This window comes from Cinclus cinclus, chromosome 2 (genome assembly GCF_963662255.1).
Source record: "Cinclus cinclus chromosome 2, bCinCin1.1, whole genome shotgun sequence".
NCBI classification, from domain to species: domain Eukaryota; kingdom Metazoa; phylum Chordata; class Aves; order Passeriformes; family Cinclidae; genus Cinclus; species Cinclus cinclus.
Window position 1 is genome coordinate 28,920,872 of NC_085047.1, and position 25,243 is coordinate 28,946,114.

At 36.4% G+C, this 25,243-nt stretch overlaps 1 protein-coding gene across 1 annotated transcript in view; it reads right to left on the minus strand.

The window, feature by feature from the left end:
• The window catches only part of SPAG17 (sperm associated antigen 17), an 89,918-nt gene that overhangs the window by 33,657 nt on the left and 31,018 nt on the right, over nucleotides 1-25,243 (minus strand). Inside the window, exons 7-21 of the mRNA XM_062513144.1 lie at nucleotides 24,229-24,410; nucleotides 21,166-21,321; nucleotides 20,488-20,575; nucleotides 19,424-19,545; nucleotides 18,387-18,524; nucleotides 18,190-18,303; nucleotides 16,580-16,730; nucleotides 14,707-14,937; nucleotides 12,729-12,817; nucleotides 11,950-12,066; nucleotides 10,272-10,426; nucleotides 4,927-5,006; nucleotides 3,168-3,250; nucleotides 1,653-1,889; nucleotides 289-400 (exon numbers count right to left, since the gene is read on the minus strand). Coding sequence (XP_062369128.1) covers nucleotides 289-400; nucleotides 1,653-1,889; nucleotides 3,168-3,250; nucleotides 4,927-5,006; nucleotides 10,272-10,426; nucleotides 11,950-12,066; nucleotides 12,729-12,817; nucleotides 14,707-14,937; nucleotides 16,580-16,730; nucleotides 18,190-18,303; nucleotides 18,387-18,524; nucleotides 19,424-19,545; nucleotides 20,488-20,575; nucleotides 21,166-21,321; nucleotides 24,229-24,410 — 2,055 coding nt within the window. The remainder of the gene's footprint in view (nucleotides 1-288; nucleotides 401-1,652; nucleotides 1,890-3,167; nucleotides 3,251-4,926; nucleotides 5,007-10,271; nucleotides 10,427-11,949; nucleotides 12,067-12,728; nucleotides 12,818-14,706; nucleotides 14,938-16,579; nucleotides 16,731-18,189; nucleotides 18,304-18,386; nucleotides 18,525-19,423; nucleotides 19,546-20,487; nucleotides 20,576-21,165; nucleotides 21,322-24,228; nucleotides 24,411-25,243) is intronic.

Below are 25,243 nucleotides of genomic sequence, written 5' to 3' on the forward strand. Positions count from 1 at the left end.
GCATTTGACTGGAAAAATAATTTGAACATTCTGGAAATATCATGCATCAATTTCCATTGACCAAATAAATATGAACTGTTTTTTCTTCATTTCTAGTTTTCTGGTACTTCATTTATCTATCAACTGTTATCATATTACAGGTAACTATAAAGATTAGTAGTGATAGAGCCTAATATGGAATTTCTTTAACTGAATTTTTACTGCTGAGACATGAAAAAGCATTTATGGATTCAGAAATTATTCTATCAGCACGGAGTCAAAGCAAAGCATAAAGAAATAGATAATCACTTTTTACAAATTCTGTCTTCTCTACTTGAATCTGTCCTCCATCGGATGGGAAAAGATATTGATTGGTTCCTGATACTTGAATGATATCCTCCCCTGTATTGTAGCCATGAAACTGGAAAAAACAAGTTAAAATTATCTGTAAATAAGAAAGGCAGAACCTATTAAAGAGATAAAAGAAGGAGAGATAATCAGGATCACACTGTACTGCTCAACACCTTTTGCTTAGCTGTTTAAGTAATATAAAACCTTGTGCAAATATCTAGCATGCTATTGTCATATCCAAATAATTTCCCAGTTATTAACCAAAGTAACTTATTACATATGAAAACCATCATGGAAATGGAAGAGTAGCAAGTAGACTGGTGGATTAATATACAGTGTGAGAGAAAGGAAAGTTCTGATCAAGTACAAAGAGACAAAGTACAGTACCATGGGATCACATAAAGGACAGGTAAAGATTCAGCTTTCTACTCTCTAGGTTTTGGAATTCAGATACTGTAAATCTAATTTGATTGCTATGCCTGCCAGAGTGCCACAAGATGGCAAAAATTACGTGACTGTATTCAAATAAGTTCAGACTGAAATGTCATCTATTTATGAGTTTGAAGTCTGTACTTAAGCAAATTTGGAATTAATTATATTGATGTATGCAAGTTTTGGATATAAGACTCTGCAAATATAAGGTGGTGTAAACTGCTGAAAATCTGTTTAACAAAACCAGTGAAGAGCTCCCTCTGTTACTGCAACAGGCAGAAAAAGGGGAGCTGCTGTCTCCATTGAACTGTCTAGACATGAGCTCCTGGGATTGACATGAAGCACAATTACAGTTTAGATTTGATGCATACTGATCTCCAAGAGTGAGCTGAGCTCTACATTTCCCGTTGTGCATATGCCAAAGGAGTTACTTTCTGAAATACAGGAAAAATACATATTTTAGATTAGGGCACTTCAAGAACATGGATTTTGAAAGAGAAAATGTAAGAAACAGTGATTTCCAGTGTGGACAGTCAACACTGCAACTAGGTCTAGTAGCTCCTTACTGTGGAAGATGGGACAAGTTTTTATGTTCCCCTTTTCAATCCTCTCCCACAAAAACCTCAACATGATAAATTTATGTTTGTGTTTATGTCATATTGCACTAAAAAAAATAAATAAATAATCTGGTGTAGGATGGTCTTGAACATCAAAAACTGCTTTTAAAAACTTTTAGGAAAGGATCTGCTGCTAAAACAATGGAGGTAAAAATCAGTTAGGCTTAATTTGCCCTGAACTCAAATATCACAGTAGTTAATAGCTCTGGTGTAATTTTGACTCTATATATAGTTAGTACTTTTCTAATGTGATATAATAATACAACTCCTTACCTTATAAACTTTCTCAGAACATGGTTCTGAGATGCTATGGTCCTCCTCAAGTACAGGGGCTTTTGCTAACTCTTTTTGAGATTTCTCTTCATCAGGTTTCCTGTTTGATTCTCTACATTCTTTATAATTTCTATCCTGTTCTTTCTTTTTACTTTGCAATTTTTCTTCCTTTTCTTGTTTTTCTTCCTTTTCTGTTTTTTGTTCCTCTCGTAATCGGTCCTGCTCCATCTTCCAAGCCTACATTCAACATCAGGAATTAAACAGACTGTGTTTATCTTTGTACTACGAGATATTTCATATGTGCATTCTGAAAGGAGCAGAAGCAAACAAAACCAAAGGAATCAAAGTTCTAAGCTAAGCCCCATTTCCAAACATGTCAAAAGTCTTACAATATTATGCATCAAATTTTGGATAGAATTACTGATTCATTCAATCTACAACAGCAGCCATTGCTGACCACAGGAGATGAATCAGGTGATTATTCATATCTTACACAATCAGTCACAGGAGAATGATTTTGTTGAATACTCTTCCACAATGTTCACCACTGAACCACAATGCATCACTGGTATTAGTTTATTCCCCAAATGCAACTGTGAGATTAAATGATTTTATTTTTTATAGAGAGTGCAATGAGGTGTCAATGCCAAAATTACCAGCTTGCATCAGGAAGACATTTGAGATTTTCTGGAGTATTTAGGGTTTTGTAGCACCTTATAGTCTAAACATATGAAAGCAGAAGCAATTCTGAGGAAGAAATGGCAAACACTGAGAGTTAGGTGTTAGCCTTAACTGAGCTGTGACAATTAACCTCATTTCCTGTCTACATTCCATATCAGGACTTGAATTGCACAGCACAACACACTGTGAGGAAGATGAGACACAATATGTCTGTGAGGAGTAAAAAAAAAAGCAGGGCAATACAATATCAATAAAACTAGATTTGTGCAGACTAATGGATAGTACCAATGCTAAGACCCAAACAACTGTGTGCTTAATCCCTACCTCAGCCAGAAATTTACTGTGTAAACCTGGGCAAGTCAATTAATCTGTAGTGAATGGTCATGGACTAAATCTATAAAATGAGATTCTCTGACATAAGGGAATTCTGAGGTACCATATTTACATTCCATAACTTCAAAGAGCTGTAGACAGTAAAAGTATAGTTGGGTATGCAAGTACTTCCATGAATCTGGATCTTATCTTTTCATACCTTTAAAATCAGAAAACTTCAGTAAATAGTAGGATATTATCCATAACTTTCACTTCCTAATATTGCAACTATAAATTACTTTGGAATGCCTAACTCCAAAGAGTCTTCCCTTAAGAAAACAATGTAGCATGACTCACAATCAATAAGGAATAAATTACAGAAAATAACATACACATGAAATAACAAAGAGCAGAAAAACTAAGAGGACTCAGTCAAGCCTATATAAAGAACAAAGGCTTACCTTCCTAAGAAAGAAGTGCTATTTAGTAAATTTCAGAAACATATATATTTTTATGCCTCACCTTTAGAGAATCTTCTCTGATAATGAGACTTTCTTCATTTTTGGATTGGGACTCTGTTACATTCTCAGGTCCGGACATGCTGCCTTTGAAAAGTGAAAGGGAGAATAAGTAAGGTTATAAATATAGGAAAATAGAATAATTTTTTAAAATGGGGAAAAGAAAAAAAAAGATGTGCAAGTAAATAAAAATGTACGTTTCAAAATAGGGGAAGCATAACAGTACAATAAAGCAAACCCTAAAAATATTTAGAAATAAACCAGATAGTCTGTTTAGGTTAGAAGAAACTTGATTCTCATAACTGGGGACCAAATACACTAAATATATAGCTAAATAATATATATCAACATAAATAATATATATCTAAATAATATATCAACGACATGTGTAAAGACTGGCTCTCTGCTTCTTGCTATTGAAGGCTTTGCTCCGGCAGTAAGTTTGTTTTTAACTGAGCCAGAACAAGCTCAATACTAGAGTCATAGACATTTCAACCTTTCAGGACAAAAAACCACAAATAAATGCTATCTGAACCTTTAAACCTTCACTAAAGAAACACTCACCATATCCCTCATTTACTATTATGGCGTTATAGCACCTAAGACTTAAGAAAAGAGTATCTTCTGTAAGTGTAGTTTTACACTATGCTTGGATACCCCATATTTACCTTATAGAAAATATAATTTAAAATACATTATCAGAAACTTCTAGTTAAATTACTTTGTATGATAAAGTAGAAATTGCAACGTCAATGAAATTGAAAACAACTAAGGACAGCGTTGCCCATCTGCGTGTTCCAGCGAGAGGCGATTATGTCCTTTCAGCAAGTAAACTACTCTATGAATCATAACTGTCATGAAGCACCATATGGGCAAGAGTCAATCTAGCTCCTGTGACAGCTAGATATGTACAAATTATGATTTAGCAGTCATAGAGGTACTTTTAGTTTCCCAGCTATAATCAGAGGTGTTAACTGGGTAGAGAAGTAATGTTTCTATTTTGGTAAATGCTAACTGCCTGTCCTGAGAGGTTTCAAAGTGCATTCTCAACAAAGATAAGAAAGCAAAGGTTAAACAAATCATTGTTAATGCCATTTAAACACACAAGCAGACAATTTTGACAGTTCTTTTTTGTCAATAGGGGTTTTCAGATTCTGCTGCCTGCTGAACAGTTATTACATGACCTGCTTACAATTTTCACTACCCAAAATGTTGCCCATAATTCAAGTTTGCTCTGCAGTCTTGTCAATTCAAGTTTCCAGTTTTAGTTTCTAGCCTGCTGCTTCTGAATTCCAGCTTTTATCCTGCCCTTTAAAAAGGAATTTTCATGAACTGTGCTACCAGATTTAACTACACCTCACCTCTTCATATGTTCAGTCATCTGAGCAGATTCATATTTCTATGTAATCCTTAGTCTCATTAGATAAGCACAGGTATTAAAAATGTAAGTTGTTACTAAAGGTGTCAATTTTCAGAACAGAGAAAGATGCAGAATATATAAATATATACATTTAATTAATTCCAAAACATATTTATGCCTACATAGATGTCAAAACAGGGTCTTCCTATGAAAAAAACATGCAACTCTGCTCTGAACGAATTTGTTTCTCAGCACTTAGAGTGAAAATTAATTTCTTGGAATACAACAAAAATATACCCACTTTTGGCTTTCTTAGTAAAGCCGTATTTTTTGACAGCACTGGCAGATAGTCCAAGAGGGCCTACTGTGGCTTTTTCCAATTCAAAAGATTCTATTTCCTTACCCATCTTCTCTTTTTGGTATTTAGCTTCCTCCTCTTTCACCCAGTCTTCAATTGAGTTGGCCACCAGCTCAAGATAGTTCCTGAAAAGCAGAATATCCCTCTATTTAACACAATATGGTTTTGCTTTAGTTTGAAAGACAGGTGTTTGTTAAGGAAAGCAGAAGTCTTTTTTTGAATTGAAAAATATGATTATTTTTTTTTTTTACAGATTATTATGATTTTGAAATTAAGGGAGCTCTCAGGCAAAGATATGGGGGTAGGAATAACAGTTTTTTACTAGTATATCTAACAGTACAAACTAGAACAACAGCAGCTATGAAATTACCCACAAACAGAACAGTAACTCAGTCCCAGTGTTTTTTGGCTGCAGGCACCTTTTCCCTGAGCTGCAGTTCCCGGTGCTGGGGGCGGGCGGGTCCCGCAGAGCCGCAGGAGGGCTGGGGGTGATGGCAGCGCTGTCCCAGGGGGACAGAGAGAGATGGAGAGAGAGCTCTCCGCTCACGGTGTGGGTCCTGGTGCTCAGCAGAGTGCTGGATGGTGGTAGTTCACAGCGAGAAGGCAGCAGGGCAGGGTCCGACAGCAGTGAGGATGGCTCCCAATACTGGGATGGCAGGGATGGGGCTGAGGGGCGGTGATTGTTTTTTTTGTTTGAATTTTGCAGGTGAAATGGGCCAAGCCAGAGCCTTCTGTTTTCTTTTTTGGCTGTCTAAATTTCGCGGGGTTTCCTTCTTTTTTCCTCTTCTCCTTGACACCAGGGCCTAGTCAACAGGTATCTTAGCATGACAATGGGGAAAATTCCAAAGAAGGAAAAGGGAGAGGACCAACCCCCAACAGGTTTTCACTAATATGATTTCAGATCAAACAAGATCACTTGGCTTCTGAGTTTCTTATACAAGTATTATTCTATAATCTTTGAGATAAGACTTGTATTTGACAGGGTCTCTCTCAGTTTTTACAGGAACTGGTACTTTTACCTGGTTGATATTTGCTTAGTACGATATACTTAGAATTTTGCTTATCCTTTCTGCAAAGAAATATAAGAAAGTTGTCTGCCAAAGAACACCTGGTCCTAAAGAAAAATCCAGGAAATCAGAAAACTTCAAGGCATTCAGTTCCAAAAGGTTCAGACTCATCCTCATCCTCACTGTTTTACTACTGAATAACTTATTTTCTTAGTTGCTCTTGATGTTGATTTTTAGAATGTGCTTCATTTGTTTGTTCAGAAACTGAAGTATTATTGTATGTAATACAAGTTCTTTATTGGTGTGACAAGAAAGGTGTTTGGAAATTGTCATCCAAATCCAGATGAGAGAATCAGTGCACCTTAACCTGCCATGAATTAAGAATATTCACAAGTAACAATTAAGTTGAAGTGAGAACTGAATAACAAACTGATTCAGAGTTTGCTGCTGGCATCTGCAGTTGCATTGTCTTATCCTCCAAAGGTGTCTGAAATGACTGCTAAAGTAGCTTACTGTAAATAACTGCTTTGAAGAAAGGACGATGCCTGGGACATCAACTGCCACTCAACCCCACATTCGGAGTTTTATCACAGTTCTTGAAAGTAAAATTCTTCATGTGTGTAAAATTGAAAGGAGCTTTTGAAGAAGGCACAGATTCAGTTGCTGAGTCTTCATGATATTTTGTATTTACAAGTTCAATATGATCCAATTGTATTCAAAAACTCCATGGAGTAGAGGCTTTTGGGTATGAACATGTAGGCAATACAATCAATTCTTAACCTCATGTTAGTTTTAAAGTTCTTATTGCATCTGTATGTCCAAGAGAATTAATATGTAGGTTGTATACACAGGCTGGAATACACAGTTCGGGTACATCTTCAAGATACACAAGTCTCTTCCAGCTTCTGCAATGCAGGTGGAGTCTGCTTTGGGAAACTTTCATGGAGAAACTGTTGATCATACATATACTCAGTAGGAAGAAGGCTATTCTGTTCATTCTTCTGTTCTTCTTTTCTGAAGAAAAGTGTACAACCTATAAAAACCTATGGTGTTGAAAACAGAAGGCAAAACTAGTCTGGAACATAGAGTTGCCAGTACTGGAATAACTTGAAGATGAATATATGTTATAAATAAAAAAAAGACTATTTGTGTGGAAAATATTTTAGGCCAATGAAATAGTCATTCAAAGTCTAAAATACACATTCTATTAATATGTTTTCTGATGTCACAACTGCCAATGTCTGACTCAGAAGCATTTCTCAGAAAGGATTATTCTTTTTCCAGTAACTTGTGTAATGTGTATAGTATGAAACTATAAACACATGTCATTAAGATTAACTTCAAGCAAAATAATGGTTTTGATAACGCCTGAATTCATTTGGCTTCCTGATAGAGTGGCCACTTATTCTAACCAGAATTAAAATGTTTTATATACACGCTTCTCATTGCAGGTACATGTGTCCATGCCTTTGGATTCCCTTACTCAGTGTCATCCATTAGATTCACATGCAGCCTCCTGCTGCCTATCCTTTAAACAGTATAATTTCTGATTTTTTTGGATGCTCTACATGAACTACAGGATCTGATATCCATAAAAAAGAAGGAAGGTAACTAGGATCTCCAGGAGCAAAAGCTGCTGCAATGTCAGAAACTTAACTTCCTCTTTGCATGAGAATTTGCTGTAACAGGATTCACTTTAATCAAAATGAAATTATTCTGTGATTCCATAACCAACTGATTAGCAGATAACATATTTATATTCCAGACAGCAGCAATGAAATAATCCTACAGAGATTGTCTGTAATCTATAAAATGCCACAATAAAGAAGTAATAGATGAACACAGATAGAGAACTCTTATCAGAGAGATTGTCAAGCACTACTTCTATTGTGCATTTGTAACTCTTCTGTGATGAAAGTGTGACTCTTTAAGCTATACCAAAAATTAAAATGATAGCACTTTTAATGAAACAAAAATCAATAAATTGTTACCAAACTCATCAGGAGTCAGTTATTTCATACAAATATGAAAACAAGCAATACTACTTTTAATTAATAAGTAGAGTTTGTGACAATTTCTGGTAACTCAGCATGATCTGGAAGCTAACTACAGGCAATAGCTTGAAGCACTCCAGGTATTTAATGAGTGTCTTCCACAGAAGTGTTATGTTTCTTGGAAACATGCACTAGCAAATATTTATGACACTTTGTCTGGAAATCTGAAACGATCTTTAGCAATAAGGCTGGGTAAGGTCTGAATATGTGCTGATTATTTTGCAGAGTACAGGCAGGTATCAATGCCACATAAACAGTACCAAAATAGGGCCTATAGGTCTTAAAAAACTCTAGCATATATAGCAGTGGTGTTGAATATGTCTAGGAAACAAGAGCAAAGACAAACGATCTTGTTTGTGTTCATGCCATTTTCTGTAGGAACTCCTTCCTGCTTTGAAACATGACCCTGTGAAATGTCACAGGACAAAGAAGGCATGTTCCAGGCAGAAGTTATCTTTAATGTCTAAGTCTTGTTTCCAGGAGATGTGGAAGAGTAAGAAGTAGAAAGCACATAGTTATTTCATCCTCAACCAAAATATAATGTAGATAAAATGCATAATTTCTCCTTTGGATGCAAAATCAGTAGCTTTTCTTTCACAGGCATCAAGAGCCTTTCCTGTCTCTCAGTTGGTCTTGTTCTATTTCAAGGAGTGCCCTTTCAAGGTGACCAGCCAATCTGTGGTTTTACAACCCCAGAGATGAACAGTAGTTGTTTTAGGGAAAAATGCTTCCTGAGGAAGTCTGGTACCTCTCTCTGCTTCTACAGCACCAACATGCTGTTGGGATGAGGCACTACTCAGCATATGCAAACACCAGGTGACATGTTGGATGTTCTGGGGTGTGTGGCCTGCTCTCTGGAGTGTATAGGTCTCCTGTGGGTCTCATGTCATACATGTCAACTCTGCCCAGAAAACTCAAATGCACCAGGCAGCTGAGGTGGCACCAACTGTTTACAGTTAGGAAACTTGAATTAGGCATTTGAAATCCAGTGTCACAAAGAAGTGTAAGAATGGCTGGCAGAGTAAAGAACTCTGGGTGCCAACAGACTGCTGTGTAACAACCCCTGAGACCACTGACCCTGTGCTTGGGTCTGTCTGAATGCAAGACCCAGCTGTAATTGAACATACCATCTTTCACTTATCTTTCGGGGAAGATTTTAGTTGCTATATAAATGCAAAGCTGCTGACCAGACATTTAGTGGATCTGCACAACAAAACGCAAAACAGCCAGCATTTTCTATAAGGAACTTTGAATTTCTGCTGGCAAATACCTTATGGCTGTGGCCCTAGTCACTGCTAATCACAGCAGCCTGTTTTCATGGCAAATTAAGTCCAAATGCCTGGAAAGCTGAGATGGACCTACAGAGAGTTCCTTGACTGAGAGCACAGATACAAAATACAATACAAAATACAGCTTCAGGAAGGCACATTTTCCCTATTTAGTATTGAAACCTGTTCAAATATATATAGGTGTCAACAAAAGTTTATAAAAATTCCAATAATCTGATAAATGAGGCACTGCACTTAGAAAAGGATACCTGCAGACAAATGTTGGGGAGGTATTTTTATACTGGATAATTTGTTAAAAATTTTATTTGATAAATCTTATTAATCCACAGAGCACCAGAGTGACATAGTTGAAGATACCTCACCTGTCTCTCCATGGCATTTTAACACTTTTACATATCAGTACATGGAGAGTTATTCTATTTTCAGTCAATTATTTGGGATAGTAGTTGAATGTACATCATCATTTATATCACTGCTTCAGTGCAAAAATGTGTTCCAAAATAAATATTTCCACTAACAAAAGAGCTGATAGTGGCCATATCAACCAATTGCACATCTCTAACTGGTAAACAGATATTAATAAGTAATTAAGAAGAATGTGTTATTCTGTGAAAAAAAATTATAATATTAACAAAGGGATTTAAATTTTTTTTTAAAAAAATTCCTACTAAATCACTTATTTATATATAGTTGAAAAACCTGTTAAGTATATACTTAAACAGAATTATTTGTTTAACATTCTTCACCTGAAATGTCCCAGCGCAATTTTCCTGATGTGGCATTCCTAATACGATTTTGTATGGAAGTGTACATTACTTATAGTTTTATATTTGATGATAAGGAACTACAACTCTGTATTGTTCTCACTCAGGAAAGTTCAACAGAATTCCTTTGATATAGCGCTGTTTTTGACCTGCATGACTTTCTCATAAATGTGTCACATAGCTATATCTTAATATCAGAGCTTTGTCCTATGCACACCCATGGAGGCTTTAATTGAAAATGACTGTGAATGAGACAGGGAAGATAAAGCCCATTACCTGAATCCAACATTAGAGTGCAGAGCAATATTCCAAGTCTCTCGGCACAGACGATGTTGATTCATAGGATTGTGAAAAACAAGTAGTAAAGAGTTATCTTGCGTATGATAAAAGGAATCAATACATCTATATTCTTGGGATGCTGTATGAAGAACCTGAAAAGGAAAGAAATATAGGTACATTTTCCCTGCGGATAGTAGAATATGTGTAGAGGCTATACAGCAGAGCTTTGAGCACCAGGTGCTCCAGAATGCTCTCCTACAAGATGTACTCAAAGCATTTGGATTCCAGTGAATTGTTCAGGGAGGTGAAAATGCAATTACTATTCATATTCATATTAAAACTGCATTGCTATTCATATTGAAAAGAAACACCAGTTATGCTCCCCCTTCTGACTGACCATGAATGAAAAGCTTCAGCTACATAAAACCCAAATAAATTAAAAAGAAAACTGATTTACTTTTTAAATCTCAGTTGAGTTTACTTGGTATTCAATTTGCTATACCAGAACCTGTGCATCTCTGAGATTATTCCATTCCTAAACTATTCCATTCCGCTCTGTATTGCCCAGTCATTTTGAATATTTATATTGTACACAGGTTGAAACTTATTTTATAGTCATAGGGAGAAGATAGCCTTCTTATAAACTATTATTTTTCCAAACTATGCAACTGAAGGTTCTAGAAGGATCTGTTCTATGATGTTCCCAGTAATAGAGGTGAGGCTGGTTAAGTTGGTAGATCCCAGGGTCCACCTTTCTACCCATTTTAAAGATGTGCAAAAGGTTTCTTTTTATTCAGTCATCTGGGACTTCACCTGACTGCCATGACCCTTCTTTCAAAAGGTTATTTTTGGCTGCAATAAAATGCTATTTTTTATTACTTTTATTTTCCATCAGTATCTTTTTACTAGACTCACTAATTATTGATAGTTGAAGTAGTATTAGCTATTTATGTTGCATATGAAGAGAGTCCTCATGCATTGAAATGCATGACCAGACTTTAAAATTGTTGCACTAAAGTGGTGCTGCAAAAGTCCAGGCAGCACTTCCTTCACCTAAGTATAGCAAGTTTCAGGATCAAATAAGAATTACAGCCTATGAAGCTCAAGGCAGCACAGGAACTAAAAATCCACTCCTCCCAAGGGGATGCCTCTCAATCCAAGCCAACTACACTTGAACATATCTCTCAGATTTGTTACCCTGTCTTTCTGCAAGATAAGTTTTAGTGTTTAGCTTGCAAGACTTCTATAAATGAAGCTTTTAGCCCTTAAAGGGTGAAGTACTGTAACAACCAAATTTTCTATTCTATTTGCCCACAAAACATGGACTTCATAGACATTTGCAAATTATGCTTTCACATCCACATCCCTGAGCCCCAAAACTGCCACAGAGGATCACCTGTAAAGGCAAGGTGTTTTGTATCTACCACACTTTCAGCTAAGAGACTTGCTGCCAAATAGGACAGCTACAGTTTGGCCAAACCAGGAAATAAAAAAGCATTACAACCTAAATTTCACACGATGAACTGAAAAGCAGCTAAAGCACAATGAGTTTTGGTAAAAATGAAAGATAAAACTGAATTAATTATTGAGCAGAAAAACACCCTGAACTCCACTACTACTTTATATAGCGTTCTGAGGGAGGACTGTAAATATGAGATTGTCAGTTCACAGATACCTGACAAAGAACATGTGGTTGAAAATGCTCTTCCAAACTCCAGTCTGTCAAGCAACGCCTGTGTGTCTTTTTTATTTCTTCTAAACTTGGTCCTAAGCCATAATTTTCCAGACTCACCTCAAAATACAACAAACCAAAGTAATGAATATCAACATTTCAGTGTCAGTATTAAATTGACTGTAATCTTGTTGGATTAATAGGCAGCACCCCATGTTGCATCACAGTTAACTGCATAATGATTCATATGTGCAGACCCATATGGCACTGTTTAATAAAAAATACAATTACTCCCAAGCAGGTTTGGTTTTGGACTTTTTATGACAAAGTAATCTAAATACTTTTATTATTATCTTACACGCTTTTGCGTTCTGTAAGCAATTATAAGTATTCAAACATGTCCTATGGGGTAATTTTAAAATTGCTATGTTTATTATGGGATGCATGGCAGAAAGGTGATTCTGAAGATGCCAAACTACACAGTATACTAGTGTGACACAGTTTGACAATTTCTTTTAAACTTTCACGTGTGTATTTGACCCCTAGTATTCAGCAAAACCAGCACAGAATTATCATTAACAGCTTCATCAAAACCCATCACCTTGGAATTCAAAGGAAGTGATTTCACAGTGCTTAAAAGTTGTGTTAGTATTGGTCAAACATCACAAAATTAACATTTGCAATCAGCATTACAAAGGAATCCCCAGTAACACAGCCTGGCATTGAGCAGTATCTTCTGCTGCCTCACGTAAAGCCTAGTTGACTCCATTTCTCACACTTGCCATATCAGAATAAAGAAGATCCAATTCTATGTTCAAAAGGGGACCAACCACACCATCTCCTTCATCTTCGTCACTTGTTTCTGTATACCCTGGAAATTGAAAGCAGAATTTAAAGAATTGTTCCAGAAATTTCAGCCCTACTAAGGTTGGAGTAATGCAATTTCCTTAGTCTCCCTGATGATACTGACAGCAAGTTGAAGCTTCCTTTTTTCACATTTGTCCTATAAACACATGATCAGCTCTGCTATGCTTCTTTACTAAGAGAGCACTTTAAAATCTAGTGACAAGAAGTGCCAGATAATTAAATAAAATTAAAAGAAAAAAAAAGAAGACTTTAAAAAACTCACTTAAATCATCCTTTCTATCTGACCCTTGCTGGCCCACTAAAAATACTCTCAGAAGTGTCCTCCAGATTAATAAACAAAGAACCATTTTTCTTCATACTTTAAAAAGCAGTCCTTTGCACAGACTACATCAAAATAAAAGGCAAGACCAGCTGCATTTTCACACATTTTTGACAAATGCAAATTTTAAAGTTTGAATTAATTTGGTTTATACAGATCCATAAACTACTGACAGAATATTACCTCTTCTGAGGATCTGATCAGTCATTCCATTGTTGCAATGAGCACCTGATATGAACAGCATCACATGAAGAGTTAAACTTCTGTATTTTCTTAATTAAAAAAAAATTAATTTCCTTTAACAGAATTCTTTATTCCCTAAGTTAGGGCAGAGGTCAGTAATATTTGATCAAAATTCACATGTACAGGAAGATAAATCTTTCTGGTGGAAAATATACCACAAACTATTTGTTTGTAAGTGTCTTATAACCAGCTCAGCTTCCAGACATAGATCTTTAGGCTCTACTTCTCTTGGAACTTACTCTGTTTACTGACTGCCTTTAGAAGATTGAAGAAACCTGAAAACAAATGTTTTATCTTCCTGGTATTTACTTTTGTGCTGCAGAAGTGCTGAAATGTTGTTACGCTTGTAATATCATGATGTAATACAAAAGCAAAATAAGCTAACACCCAAAAATGCTCCCTAGATTCAGAAGAAAAACAGATAAGCAGGACTCATTTTTGTCTGTTCCAGCCTACCAAGGAAAGAATCCCATCTAAGCTGCTTGCTTAGACATCTCTATTAGGAAAGCATGGACAACACCACAAAGTACTGCATCCAGCTCTGGGGTCCACAGGGAACACATGGATCTTTTGAAGTGGGTCTAGAGTACAGCCAGTGAAGGTAACTACAGGGATGGAGAACCTCTCCTGTGAAGACAGGCTCATAGAGTTCAGCCTGGAGAAGGCTCTGGGTAGTCACAGTCTGAGTAATCCTGTAGTCATAGGATAAGGAGTAATGGTTTTAAAGGAAAGGAGGATAGATTCAGATTAGGTATAAGGAAGAATTTTTTATCATAAGGCTGGTGAAACACCGGAACATGTTTCCAAGAAGGATGGTGGATGAATCACCCCTGAAAGCACTGGAGGTCAGATTGGACTCTGAGAAACTTGACCTAGTTGAAAATGTCTCTGCTTATTGCAGGGATGTCAGAACAGATGACCTTTAGAGGTCCCTGACAATGATTCTATGATTCTGTGATCATGAACCTAAACCAACCTAATTTCTACTTTTCGTCCCTCCTGAAAAAATAATCACTTGTTTTTAATGTTGCTTTTTGGCCAACACATCTCCTTTAACAAGGCAAACAACTTTTCATTATGTTAGAATCTGCAGGAGAAAATGTAGAACTCAAGATTATTTCTGCAGCACCTACAATTGTTAATGCTGTAGTACAAAACAGCTTTTGCCTTTATTCTAATATTCCTACAGATGTACAGGCTATGTAATACTTGAAAATTTGTTGACTTGTAGAAGGAAGAAAAAAACCACATCCCTGCAACAGCGAATTATATGGTAAGACAAACAGTGGATTCAATTTCTTCAGGAGTAACGTAAACAGAAAGCTTTTTACCAGAGCCTCCTAGAGATTTCCCATTAAGCTTCTTTTCCATAAGGAAGAGTTGTCTCAGTTGTCTTGCAAACATGTCTGGATTACCCCAAGGGATATAAGACACTTCAGAATCACCTCCAACCCTAGATCCAGAGCTCTCCAGGAAACCAGAGTCACTCAGACCGGTCAGCTTCAGACTTTCAAAAGTAAACACTCTGAAGGCTCTTTCTACTTCAGCCCAACTCAGAAGTTCTAAAAAAGAATTACAATCATTAACTGAAAATGTCCTTACAGCTCAGCAGAAAATAAATACAAAACTACTTAAGTGTATTGCTCTTGGCAACTCTGCAAAATCCAACAGCAATTTCCTTAATGGTACTGTATCAACTTATGTGGGCTACATTTTACACTGCATTCAAAGTTGAATGCTTCCAAATTGCAAAATGATATGCCTAAGTATTAATCCATCTTAAATGAAGTGGTTCCTAGATTTGAATACCTTCTGGCTCATTAACTTCATAGAAATTATGTTGATTTTAAAATACAGAGTAGACTTTATCAGGCCAATTAGCAACTAGTTATTTTCAGTTCAAAAAATGTTTCCATTATCTGTAACTTCTCAAAAATTATCAATTTTTTTTCCTCTTCAGACAGAATTTTACACATAATTTAAACAGAAGTATGCAAGGTGCAAAGGCAATAATAAATCCTATTTATGCTTGTACATATCCATGTCCATATAACAATGACAATCATGCAAAGGACTGAAGTTTAAGACGGGTAGTGCAATGCCCAAATCACATAAAGAATATCTTCAGTTTGAAGTGCTTTCTCTTTAGGGTGGTTAAGCACCTAATCACATTTTATTTCTTGAGAATGTTGGCTCTCTCATCTTCTGTTCAAATTAATCATTGCCTTTGATAAAAGCAAAGGCTTTGCTAGCTAAGTTACCAGTTAGGAGAGTTTGGCAGTACAGTATGGCCCAGTAAGGATCATCAAATTCAACACCCATCAGCTGGAACACTATAGCAATAGTGAATACTTTAATAGCTTACTGTCCAAAATTAACATACCAACAACTAGAAACAACACAGCAAAGTGTAAATTAATCCAACATAGGGAATTCAGGATGATAGAGCTGGGAAAATACTTTCAAATTCTGTGCCTTATATGATGACATGAATGTAACCAAAGGGATTTGGATATTTATACTTCTTAATAACCTAGAGCAGATTTTTGATACTACCTATGGGTATTTGCGTAGTCCTTGGGATTGTTTCCCAGTGTATGTCATGGTGGCAAGCACACTCCAAGAAAAGGTAACTGTAGAAGTGATTATGGTTGAAGAAGTGAATGTATTCTTGGTTTGATAAAGGGACTGTTATAAAGTAGTTTCATTATCAATACCAAGAGCTTACATGGAACACATTCTGAAAGCTGTATACTGTTCCATAAAAAATTGCAATATACATGTGCTTTACCTCCAAAAGTGAGTTGATAAATAAACACAGTTTATATCAGTGTCTCTCAAGATACATTCTACATTCTAGGATCAGAACTGCAATTGTTACAGCTGCTTTTTTTCCCTCAGAATTAATAAGTGTATGTTTGCAAACATAAACAAATAAAGTAGTTCTAAGATACTTCCAGCTCTTAGTTATGCAATATTTAACACTCATACAGTCGTTCCCATTAACCACAAAATTGAAGTCTGAAGTTAGGGTTAACTTGTATAGTAGGCTGTAATTTTATATAAACAAAAATGTGAAAATGGGAAATTCTGAAAAGGTTTTTTTGGCAGCTTAAAAATCTTGCCCCAAAATTCCTGCTTTTTGAGAGGATCATCAACCAGAAATAAAAAGAATGGAAATTATGTCAATGAATATAATCTTACCAGTAGTACAATAATGCATGAGCTCATGAGCTCTGGCTAAGCGTTTAGTGTTGTTTTCAGCTGAAGGAGGGGTGAAATGGATAAATTCTGCAAGAGGCAGTTTATCCATCATTTCACGCTCAATCTTTTCTGGATTGAGGTTCTCCTGGACCTGGAACAGAAATCAAAGCACCAGAGTTAAAGTAAACTTTCACACTATTGACTTTCCAAAAACTACGTTTGAATAAAGAAGTCTTTCTACAGCAGAAGACATTAGCATGTGCTTAAGTCAGCTGGATATAAACTTAAATTTGAACATGTGCCCACAGTGTGGTTTTGAATCACAGTGTCAGATATTGTAGGCAGAAAAATATTAGACACAAAAGAGAATGACTGACAGTATAATAACAGATATTTGTTAGGAGTTGTCTGTGCTAGCTAGACTTAAAAATACAGAAATATGTACTGATCTATTCAGACTGGCAGCAGGAACCTTCCATGTATCTTTCAGCTGGTCTGTGCTACTTTTTATAGTAATGAAATCCATAAATTTATTGATCAGTCTGTGATGAGAGGCACCTCTCTCTATATCCAAGGATTTATTTTTTCAGATGTAGTGGTATCTTTCAGTTTCACTCTTTTAGTATTACACACTTACAGTACCTTTTTCTTCAACTGCATATTCCAAATGCTTGCCCTCTACTCTATCCTCAAACTTTCCTCAAACATTGTGCTATATCCTGAATTTTCTCTTCAGCAGGTATATAAAATACATCAAGTGTATGTCTGCTAAGAGCATCTCTTATATTGGTTACTCAGTCCTTCCTTCTGCTTGAATACATCCAAAGTCAAACTTGAGTTGTTTCTGAATAGTTTTAATCAACGGTTGCCAAAGTATTCCCCAGATAATTTGTAATCCGTGAAGCCAGGCAAACACACCTTAGCTGTGAAATCTAGAACTGTGTTATCACTTGTATTATCCTCAGTGAATTTTTGAAGTTTAATGGTAAAACTATACATTGTCACTGGAAAAATTCAAGACATTCACAGTGGTTTTTTTGATTCAAAAAGTCTGGGAACTGTTGCTTTGCAATAATTCCAAACCATGCAGTCTCTGAACCTTTCTGCTTTTGTTAGAATTTGGCAGTATCTTGGTTATACACTATGCTCCAAATATTTAGCCAACCTGAATACATTTCTTGTGTTCACTAATAAGTGCTATGTATTTTCTTCTATTTCTCAACATTTTAGTATTCAGTCTAGTCTCCATGCCAAAGCACAGTAAACAAGTTAGCAACTCATTTTCCACAGTATCATCAGTGTTTAACAGAAAATCAACAGTTCTGTAATATCTCTCATCTATGCCAAAGGCTAAATATTCTCATTAATAATGCAAACAGATCACTGAAACCAGTATGTTTGTATTTCATGTTTGTGAGGTGTCCTCAGTCAGTAACTCATTGCTTCTTAAGTAAACTAAACATATGTTGGTGTGTCCACCTCAGCAGAAAAAAAGGTCTAGGATATGCTGTCCTGTTTTGTAAAAACACAATTCCTCCCCTTCTAGTGCAATGAGCATTCATTGCCTGTGAACTTTGGAAATATTTATATATAAATAAGTTGCACTGTACCTTCAACAGGTGCAACCGCTGAGCCACGGCATCATGGTAGTTAAATAAGAGAGGGTACTGGGGGGTGACAGTCTCTTGTTCACTGTATTTAGGAGAAAAGTACTCATACAGATTCTGTTTAAAAAGGAAAGGAAGAGGTATTAAACCCCAGTAATGAGATTTGCCATTTTAGGAAATGAACGGAAGACAACACAAACCTTTTTTTCACTCATAGGAAGTGAAAGAGAAGGAAGGACAGAGATTATATGATCTGCAATGGCACGATGCAGTCCATCTGCCTGAGTCTCTGGTGCTACCAGACTTGGTGGTGTAAGGTATTCTTCACTTGCAATAACCTGGCAAATATACTATGAGTTAGCTTCCATCACATTATGACTGCTGCTTAACTTTACTAGTACTACCAAGCAAATCCTCCTATAAGCTAAGCAAACACCCATAAATTCTGCCAGGGAAGAAAAGCCTAATTTTTTCTACAAGTAGCAAAATACAGTTTTCCAAGTTAGTTTCTGCACAAAACAAAGATTATGGAAAACAGAATTACATGCTTTTCCTATCAGTTGCATTTGAAAGGATGAGACAAAAAATATTTCTAACTTGAAATGTTAAGAATTGTTAAGGAACACAAGTAATTAAAAACTGATTGTCTATTAAGTGTTGGACTTTGAGTATTCAATAGACCCGAGTCTATTTTCAGATTAAGTTCCAGAAAGCAAAAACCCCAAAATTATGCTGAAATTTTACTCCTAAAAGAAGGCGGATTTCCAAATTATATTGTGTGTCTTTTCTAAATCATAGATTGTGCCTGAACTCAACAGAAGTCAGATTTGTCTAGCACCAGCATTCATGCTCTTATGTTAGGCTTCACCTAAGACCTTTGAAGTGAGTAAATCAGCAAGTTCTGTATAAATAACATTGATGTAGGACATGAAAACTTGTTATTGACTTAGATAAGAAATTGCCCCTTTCTCCTCATGTGATTATAATTGTAGTCTTCAAAATTAATTACGGAATAATACTATATATATATGTATATGTGTGTGTATATATATATATATATATATACACATACAGGGTAATTGCACAATATGAAAGAAAACAAAAGTTTGGAATTTTGACTCCTATTGAACCTCCTTGCTCAGTACCTCGATGTACAGTCTCATACTTTAGGTTAAACAGATGGATCTTTGGCAATTATATTACATCTAGGCCAAAACTGAAAAGAGAATATTCCCACCTGTTCCAACATGCAGCTCAGCATTAAGGGTATAGAAAAGAACTCCTCAGGAATTTGACTCAGCAAGTCATTGTAATACCTCATGTCCACAGAAGGAAACAGAATATAAGTTTCTTCAGATGCTAAATTAAGAGATAAAACATTAAGATATGTTTGTTCAGAAATGTCAATTTATATTCCAAGTCAGTTCCGCAAGTTTGCAGATAATACAAAGCTGGCAGCAGCTGTTGACTCTCCCAAAGGCAGGGAGGCCCTGCAGAGAGACCTTGACTAATTAGAGGGCTGGGCAATTATCAACCTAATGAAGCTAAAAAAGCAGAAGTGTTGGATTCTGTGCCTGGGATTAGCTAAACCTGGATATACAGACAGACTGGGGAATAAGATGCTGGAGAGCAGCACCACAGAAAGGGACCTAGGGGTCCTGTTTGATGGAAATTTGAACCTGAGTCAGCAGTGCCCTGGCAGCCAGGAGGGCCAACTGTGCCCTGGGGGCACCAGGCACAGCACCACCAGCAGGGCAAGGGAGGGGATTGTTCCACACTGCTCTGCAATGGTGTAGCCTCACCTCGAGTCAGGGGAGGTTTAGGTTGGGTATTAGAGAAATTTTCACTCAAAAGGTGTTTGGGCACTGGAACAGGCACCCCAGGAAAGTGGTCACAGCACCAAGCCTGACAGTTCAAGAAGCATTTAGAAAGTGGTTTCAGGCACATGGTATGATATCCCATGTAGGGCTAAGTCTGACTCAGTGATCCTTGTGGGTCCCTTCTTACTGAGAATATTCTGTGATTCTGTGAACTTTCAGACAGTATTTATAAAAAGAGTCTAACAAAGTTAGAGATTGAACAAAATTACTGAGATCTTTAAAATCTATGACTAGAAACAGATAGAAAACGTGATTTTCTAAAGAACTTGGTTATCACCACTAAGACACTTCCACAATGTGTTCACCAGGACACATCTTCAGCTAATTGCACAAACCATTTTGAGGATTTGTGCTGTCAGATGAATGAATGGTTTGAGAGAGTGAACAACTGCAGATGGATGCTTTAATCCTTTAAACATACCCTCTGACAAAACTACTGTTGGCAGAATTTCTTCTGGTTTCCCTTTTTTCTTTGTAGGTGTTATCTGTGATGCTGGTGCTGGATGTTCCTACGTGAACAAAAGTTAATATGAAAAAAATCAGAAACCATAAAACAAATGAGTATTGCACAAATAGGTGGGGGAACTTAATTTCATTTAGCTTTGGTTACTCACCCTAGACTACATGATAAACTTTTGAATGGAACAAGATTGTAAGAATGTAGTGCATGTTCTAATAAGCTACTTTCTTCTGCCCACTTAAGCTTTTGCCTACTATGAATAAAATAAGGAAACAGATCTTGCATAGAACTAATAATATTTTTTTTACAGTTCACAGACCTGCAACCTTGTATTGTAACTCTGTGCAGGCATATTGATTTTCCAGACACAAGAATGTATCATCAGACTCTATGAAATTTCTACACCTGTGATACTTTATGCCTGTAGGATCCTTCCAATTTCCTTTTTCTGTTTCCCCAGTGCTCAGCTATTTTTTTCCCATTTTTGGGGTGTTTTAAATGCTAAAGAAAAATACAGATTTCATTCACTGAAAATTATTCACAGAGTGATGGTCCAAGGTGAAATTTTGAGTCAAAATTAAAGACATGCAATTCTAACCTATAATTAGTTATTCTCAATAAGAAGAGAAGGGTCCTTGCCTCAACTGCAGAAGATTGTGTTGATTTGCTCTCTGGTAACATTGGCACATTAATAAACTTGGTGTTTTCCAAGTAGTTGCAATGCTGTCTTCTCCAGTCCAGGCAGTCATACATCAAACCAGCAATGTGTTCAAACAGCACAGTACCAAATGCAAGCTGTGACAGAAAAACAGATACAAAGGATGAAGTGTGTGTATAAGAGTGTCATATAATTTAGCGACAGGAGTCATTAGCTCTTTAACCAGCAGATCTACATCTGTTTATAAATTTTCCAAGAGACTGTTTCCTTCACCAATTCAATATGTTTTATAGAGTTATTCTAAAATCTCCTTCATTTTATTTGCCTTAACACTGACACAACAAAGTATATTGCCTAAGTGCTTTAGTTGTTATAAAGTCTAACTTGTCTTAACAGTAACTGTTCAAGGTCTGCTCTTTTGCAGATGGAACCTTTGGGGTTTTTCTGGATGGGAAGGAATGGAAGAGGAAATCTAATGTATTTTGTAATGTGTGTACATCTTTACTTGTGATCAACCTGCAGCGTATTTGCAAGGTCAGTTATTTCCCTGCTCTAGAAGGATAAAAAAATAAAACCCCCCACCAGGTAATTAGTATCATCTCACATTATTTTCTTTCTTTCTGTTGCCCTTTGAAAACAAATAAAGCCTCAAAAATGGCATTCTGAAATCTACAGTTGTGAGTGAAGGAATGTCAGCATACTGCCCAAATATCCAATGGGAGAACCCTGTATCTGCAAAAATCTGACAAGGAAAGAGTCACGGTTCTTGAGGTCATGTACTGTGATTTTCACCAAAGCTTGGGAGGAATAAAAAGAATAATAGCAACTGCTATTTTAAATATTATTTTTTTTTGTATAAATACCAAAACCCTGTTGGAGACCACATGAAACATTTGAGTTTCAGCCACTTTAATGGATGTATTCTTCCCCTGTACATCCTGGACTTAGTTGAAAGGATGGAATTATAGACAATTTCTGTAAAAAGCCCTTTTCTGAATGATACTTTCATTTTTGTGAAAATAGGACAAGTCTCTTATACCAAGAAGTTTGCCTCTAAGAGGTGGCTAATGATATTGAATGTCTGAATTTTAAGTTTCCTAAAATAAAGCACAGTGAAGAAGTATAACTGACATTAGGCACTAAGATAAATAACAAACCTTAAGAAGTATTAAGCATCTGCCTTCCTCGACTCAGTGTCTCTTCATGACACTGGGAAACAGACAATCCCAAATCACTGATAAGTTATGAAATACCTGTTTCCATTTTCATAACATTTAAATCTAGAAAAGCCACTTGGGAAAGACATTCTATTTTCGGAAACAGAATGTTCACTAATATTCTTGAACCTTTGTTTTGCCAATTCAATATTCATCTGAAGAATGGGTTAGTATAAGACCTTTGCATCCATACACTTCTTAAAATTGTCATCAGAGCCCACAAAATTTTTATATAAAATATTGGAGTGTTTTCAATGCACAGTCTTTTAAAAAAACCAAGATTTTTTATAAAGTCATAAGTAACAAAACACACACTACTCAATGGGATCCAAGCAAAGTTTAATATAATTCCAATTTTGTAATTCAATTTGCCTGGTCTCTCCTCAGGACATAGATGCTCATCAAAAGTTTTTCAAGTCTAACCATTAGTGACTCTTCAACAAAGAAAATGTTTTTGAAAGTATTTTCCTTTCTAAAGATCTCAAATCTGAGAGCAGAGACTACTTGCAGTATGTAGTACTTTGTAATTTTTATATTAATGTCTAACATTTTGTCTCAAGAATTTTCCTCCTGTCTATCTTGCACTTCAGAGATGCAGCAAGCTTGGACTCAAAGAGATTCTCCAGCAAGTCCACAAGAACAGACTTACTCTATCCACCTGTGATTTCAGTACTTATATGCTCCCCACCTGTTTCTTAAAAAAGTTACAAAATTTCTTACTTCTGTAGGGCTCATGAAATTATAACTCCAATCTGCTGAAATTTGTTTCACTGACGGATGGTTTTCCCTTTATTTCAGCTATGATATAGGTGCTTGCAGGAAATTAAAAACATAGAAACAGTCCCCTGTAAGATGTAGGGATTATAGGGAAAATAGAAAGTGCTTTCCCAAAAGAGGCTTGGCATTGTAAGATTATATAAAGAGTATAATGGTAAGTAATCTTATAAGTAGCAAGCCTGCATGATTCCACAATTAAGATATTTTCAGTGAATGCCTTGGAAACCACTGTGAGTTCTTTGTATACGGAATCTCCTGTACTAAAAATAAGGGTTAGAAGAATGTAGTTTAACCCTAGAATGTCCTTTAATCCTAATAATACAGACTACAAATACAGTAGGTCAAATAAGGCATATTGTCCCATTTTGCTCTAGCAGTTTGTATTTTTTACTGCTGACGCTGCATATTGAAAAATACTGGACTCTTTTACCTCACTATACACATATCTAGAATGTAAGACGGAAAAAAATTCTAATGATTCACTTTTTCCTTCAGTGCCTGGTAATAGTCCTAACTCAGCAGGCCTATTACTCACTTATAATGAATAATAAATTAGAGCCATGTTTTGGACAAAAAAAAACCAGCACTGAGTATGATAAAGCAACGTCATATATCAAAACGTATTCTTGCATTCAGGTAATTTTTTCTCATGTGACTATTCTGAGATGCAGTAAGTAGGCCTGATGTTATGAGGACAAAAACATAACTTCTTTGTTATTTCATGCACACATATGACTCTTGAATGAAATGCAAAATGGGTCTATAAAGACGCTGAATAAATTTAAAACCTCAAACAATTTTACAACCCTTCTGCTGTGGCCTACAGTATTAAGAAACTCCAAATCAGGCATTTTTATTCAAAGGACTCCTTGTAAACAAATGCTGAATAAAGTTGTTGGATATGTAGGAAATATTTTTTGCTTAAGATTACAAATATATTAACTACTGTGGTTCTGTTTCAGAGAAGACTTGAGATTAAATTCCTAAAGTGTTCTTAAAAGTTACAAACCCTAAAGCATGCCATGCACTGTAAAAAAAGAATGTACTGACCAGCATTTCACCGTCTGACCAGTCAGGGGGAAAGTCACTTTCCTTAACTAGGTAATGAAGCCTGGCAACATCAAAGAGACTTGATCCATGCTTTCCACTGTTCAGAATGGGCTCCAGGAATTTCCAAAACGTTTCCAGATCTTTGTTAGCTTCATCTTCCTTTCTTTTCTCTGCTTCTACATCTAAAATATATAAGTATTTGACAAATCATGATACGTGTCCCTTTAACATAAAGCAAAAATCATGTATCAATCTTCTCTAAGTATTGTTAAAATATTTCCATCCTCAGAGCCTCAGCAAATATCTGACACCAAACTTGAGGATTAAAAAAATATCCCCACTTAATATCTTGCAATCATCTTCTATTCCAATTACAGTCACTGATCCTGAAAGGGACCTGTGGGGGTCATCTGGTAAAACTCCTCTGCTCAAGGACAGTCACCAAGAGCAAACTGCCCAGGACCATGACCAGGTGGCTTTTGAGTACCTCCAAGAATGAAGAACCCATGACCTCTCTGGGCAATCTGTGACAGCGTTCAGCTACCCTCACAGAAAACAAGTGTTTCTATGTCTTCAGTTTTGACATGTTTCAGTTTTGTCATTGCCTCTTGTCCTGTCACTGAACACCATTGAAAAGAGCCTGGCTTCCTTTTCTTTGCACATTCCTATCAGGCATTTATACACATTGATGAGTTCCCTCCAGGATCTTTCTTCTCCAGGGTAAACTTTCCCAGCTCTTTCAGCCTCTCCTCATATGAACATACTTGTGGTCATTTGATGGACTCTCCCTGGTAGCTCCTTATCTCTCCTGTACTGAGGAGTCCAGAACTGGACACAGAACTCCAAGTGTGGCCTTACCAGTGCTGAGTACAAAAGAAGGTTCAAATTCCTTGGCCTGATGCAGCCTTGGATAAAAGGCACAGTGCTGTCTCACGTTCAGCTTAGTGCCACCACCCCTAAGTCCTTCCGTGCACAGCTGCTCTCCAGCCAGTCAGCCCCCACCATGAACTGGTGC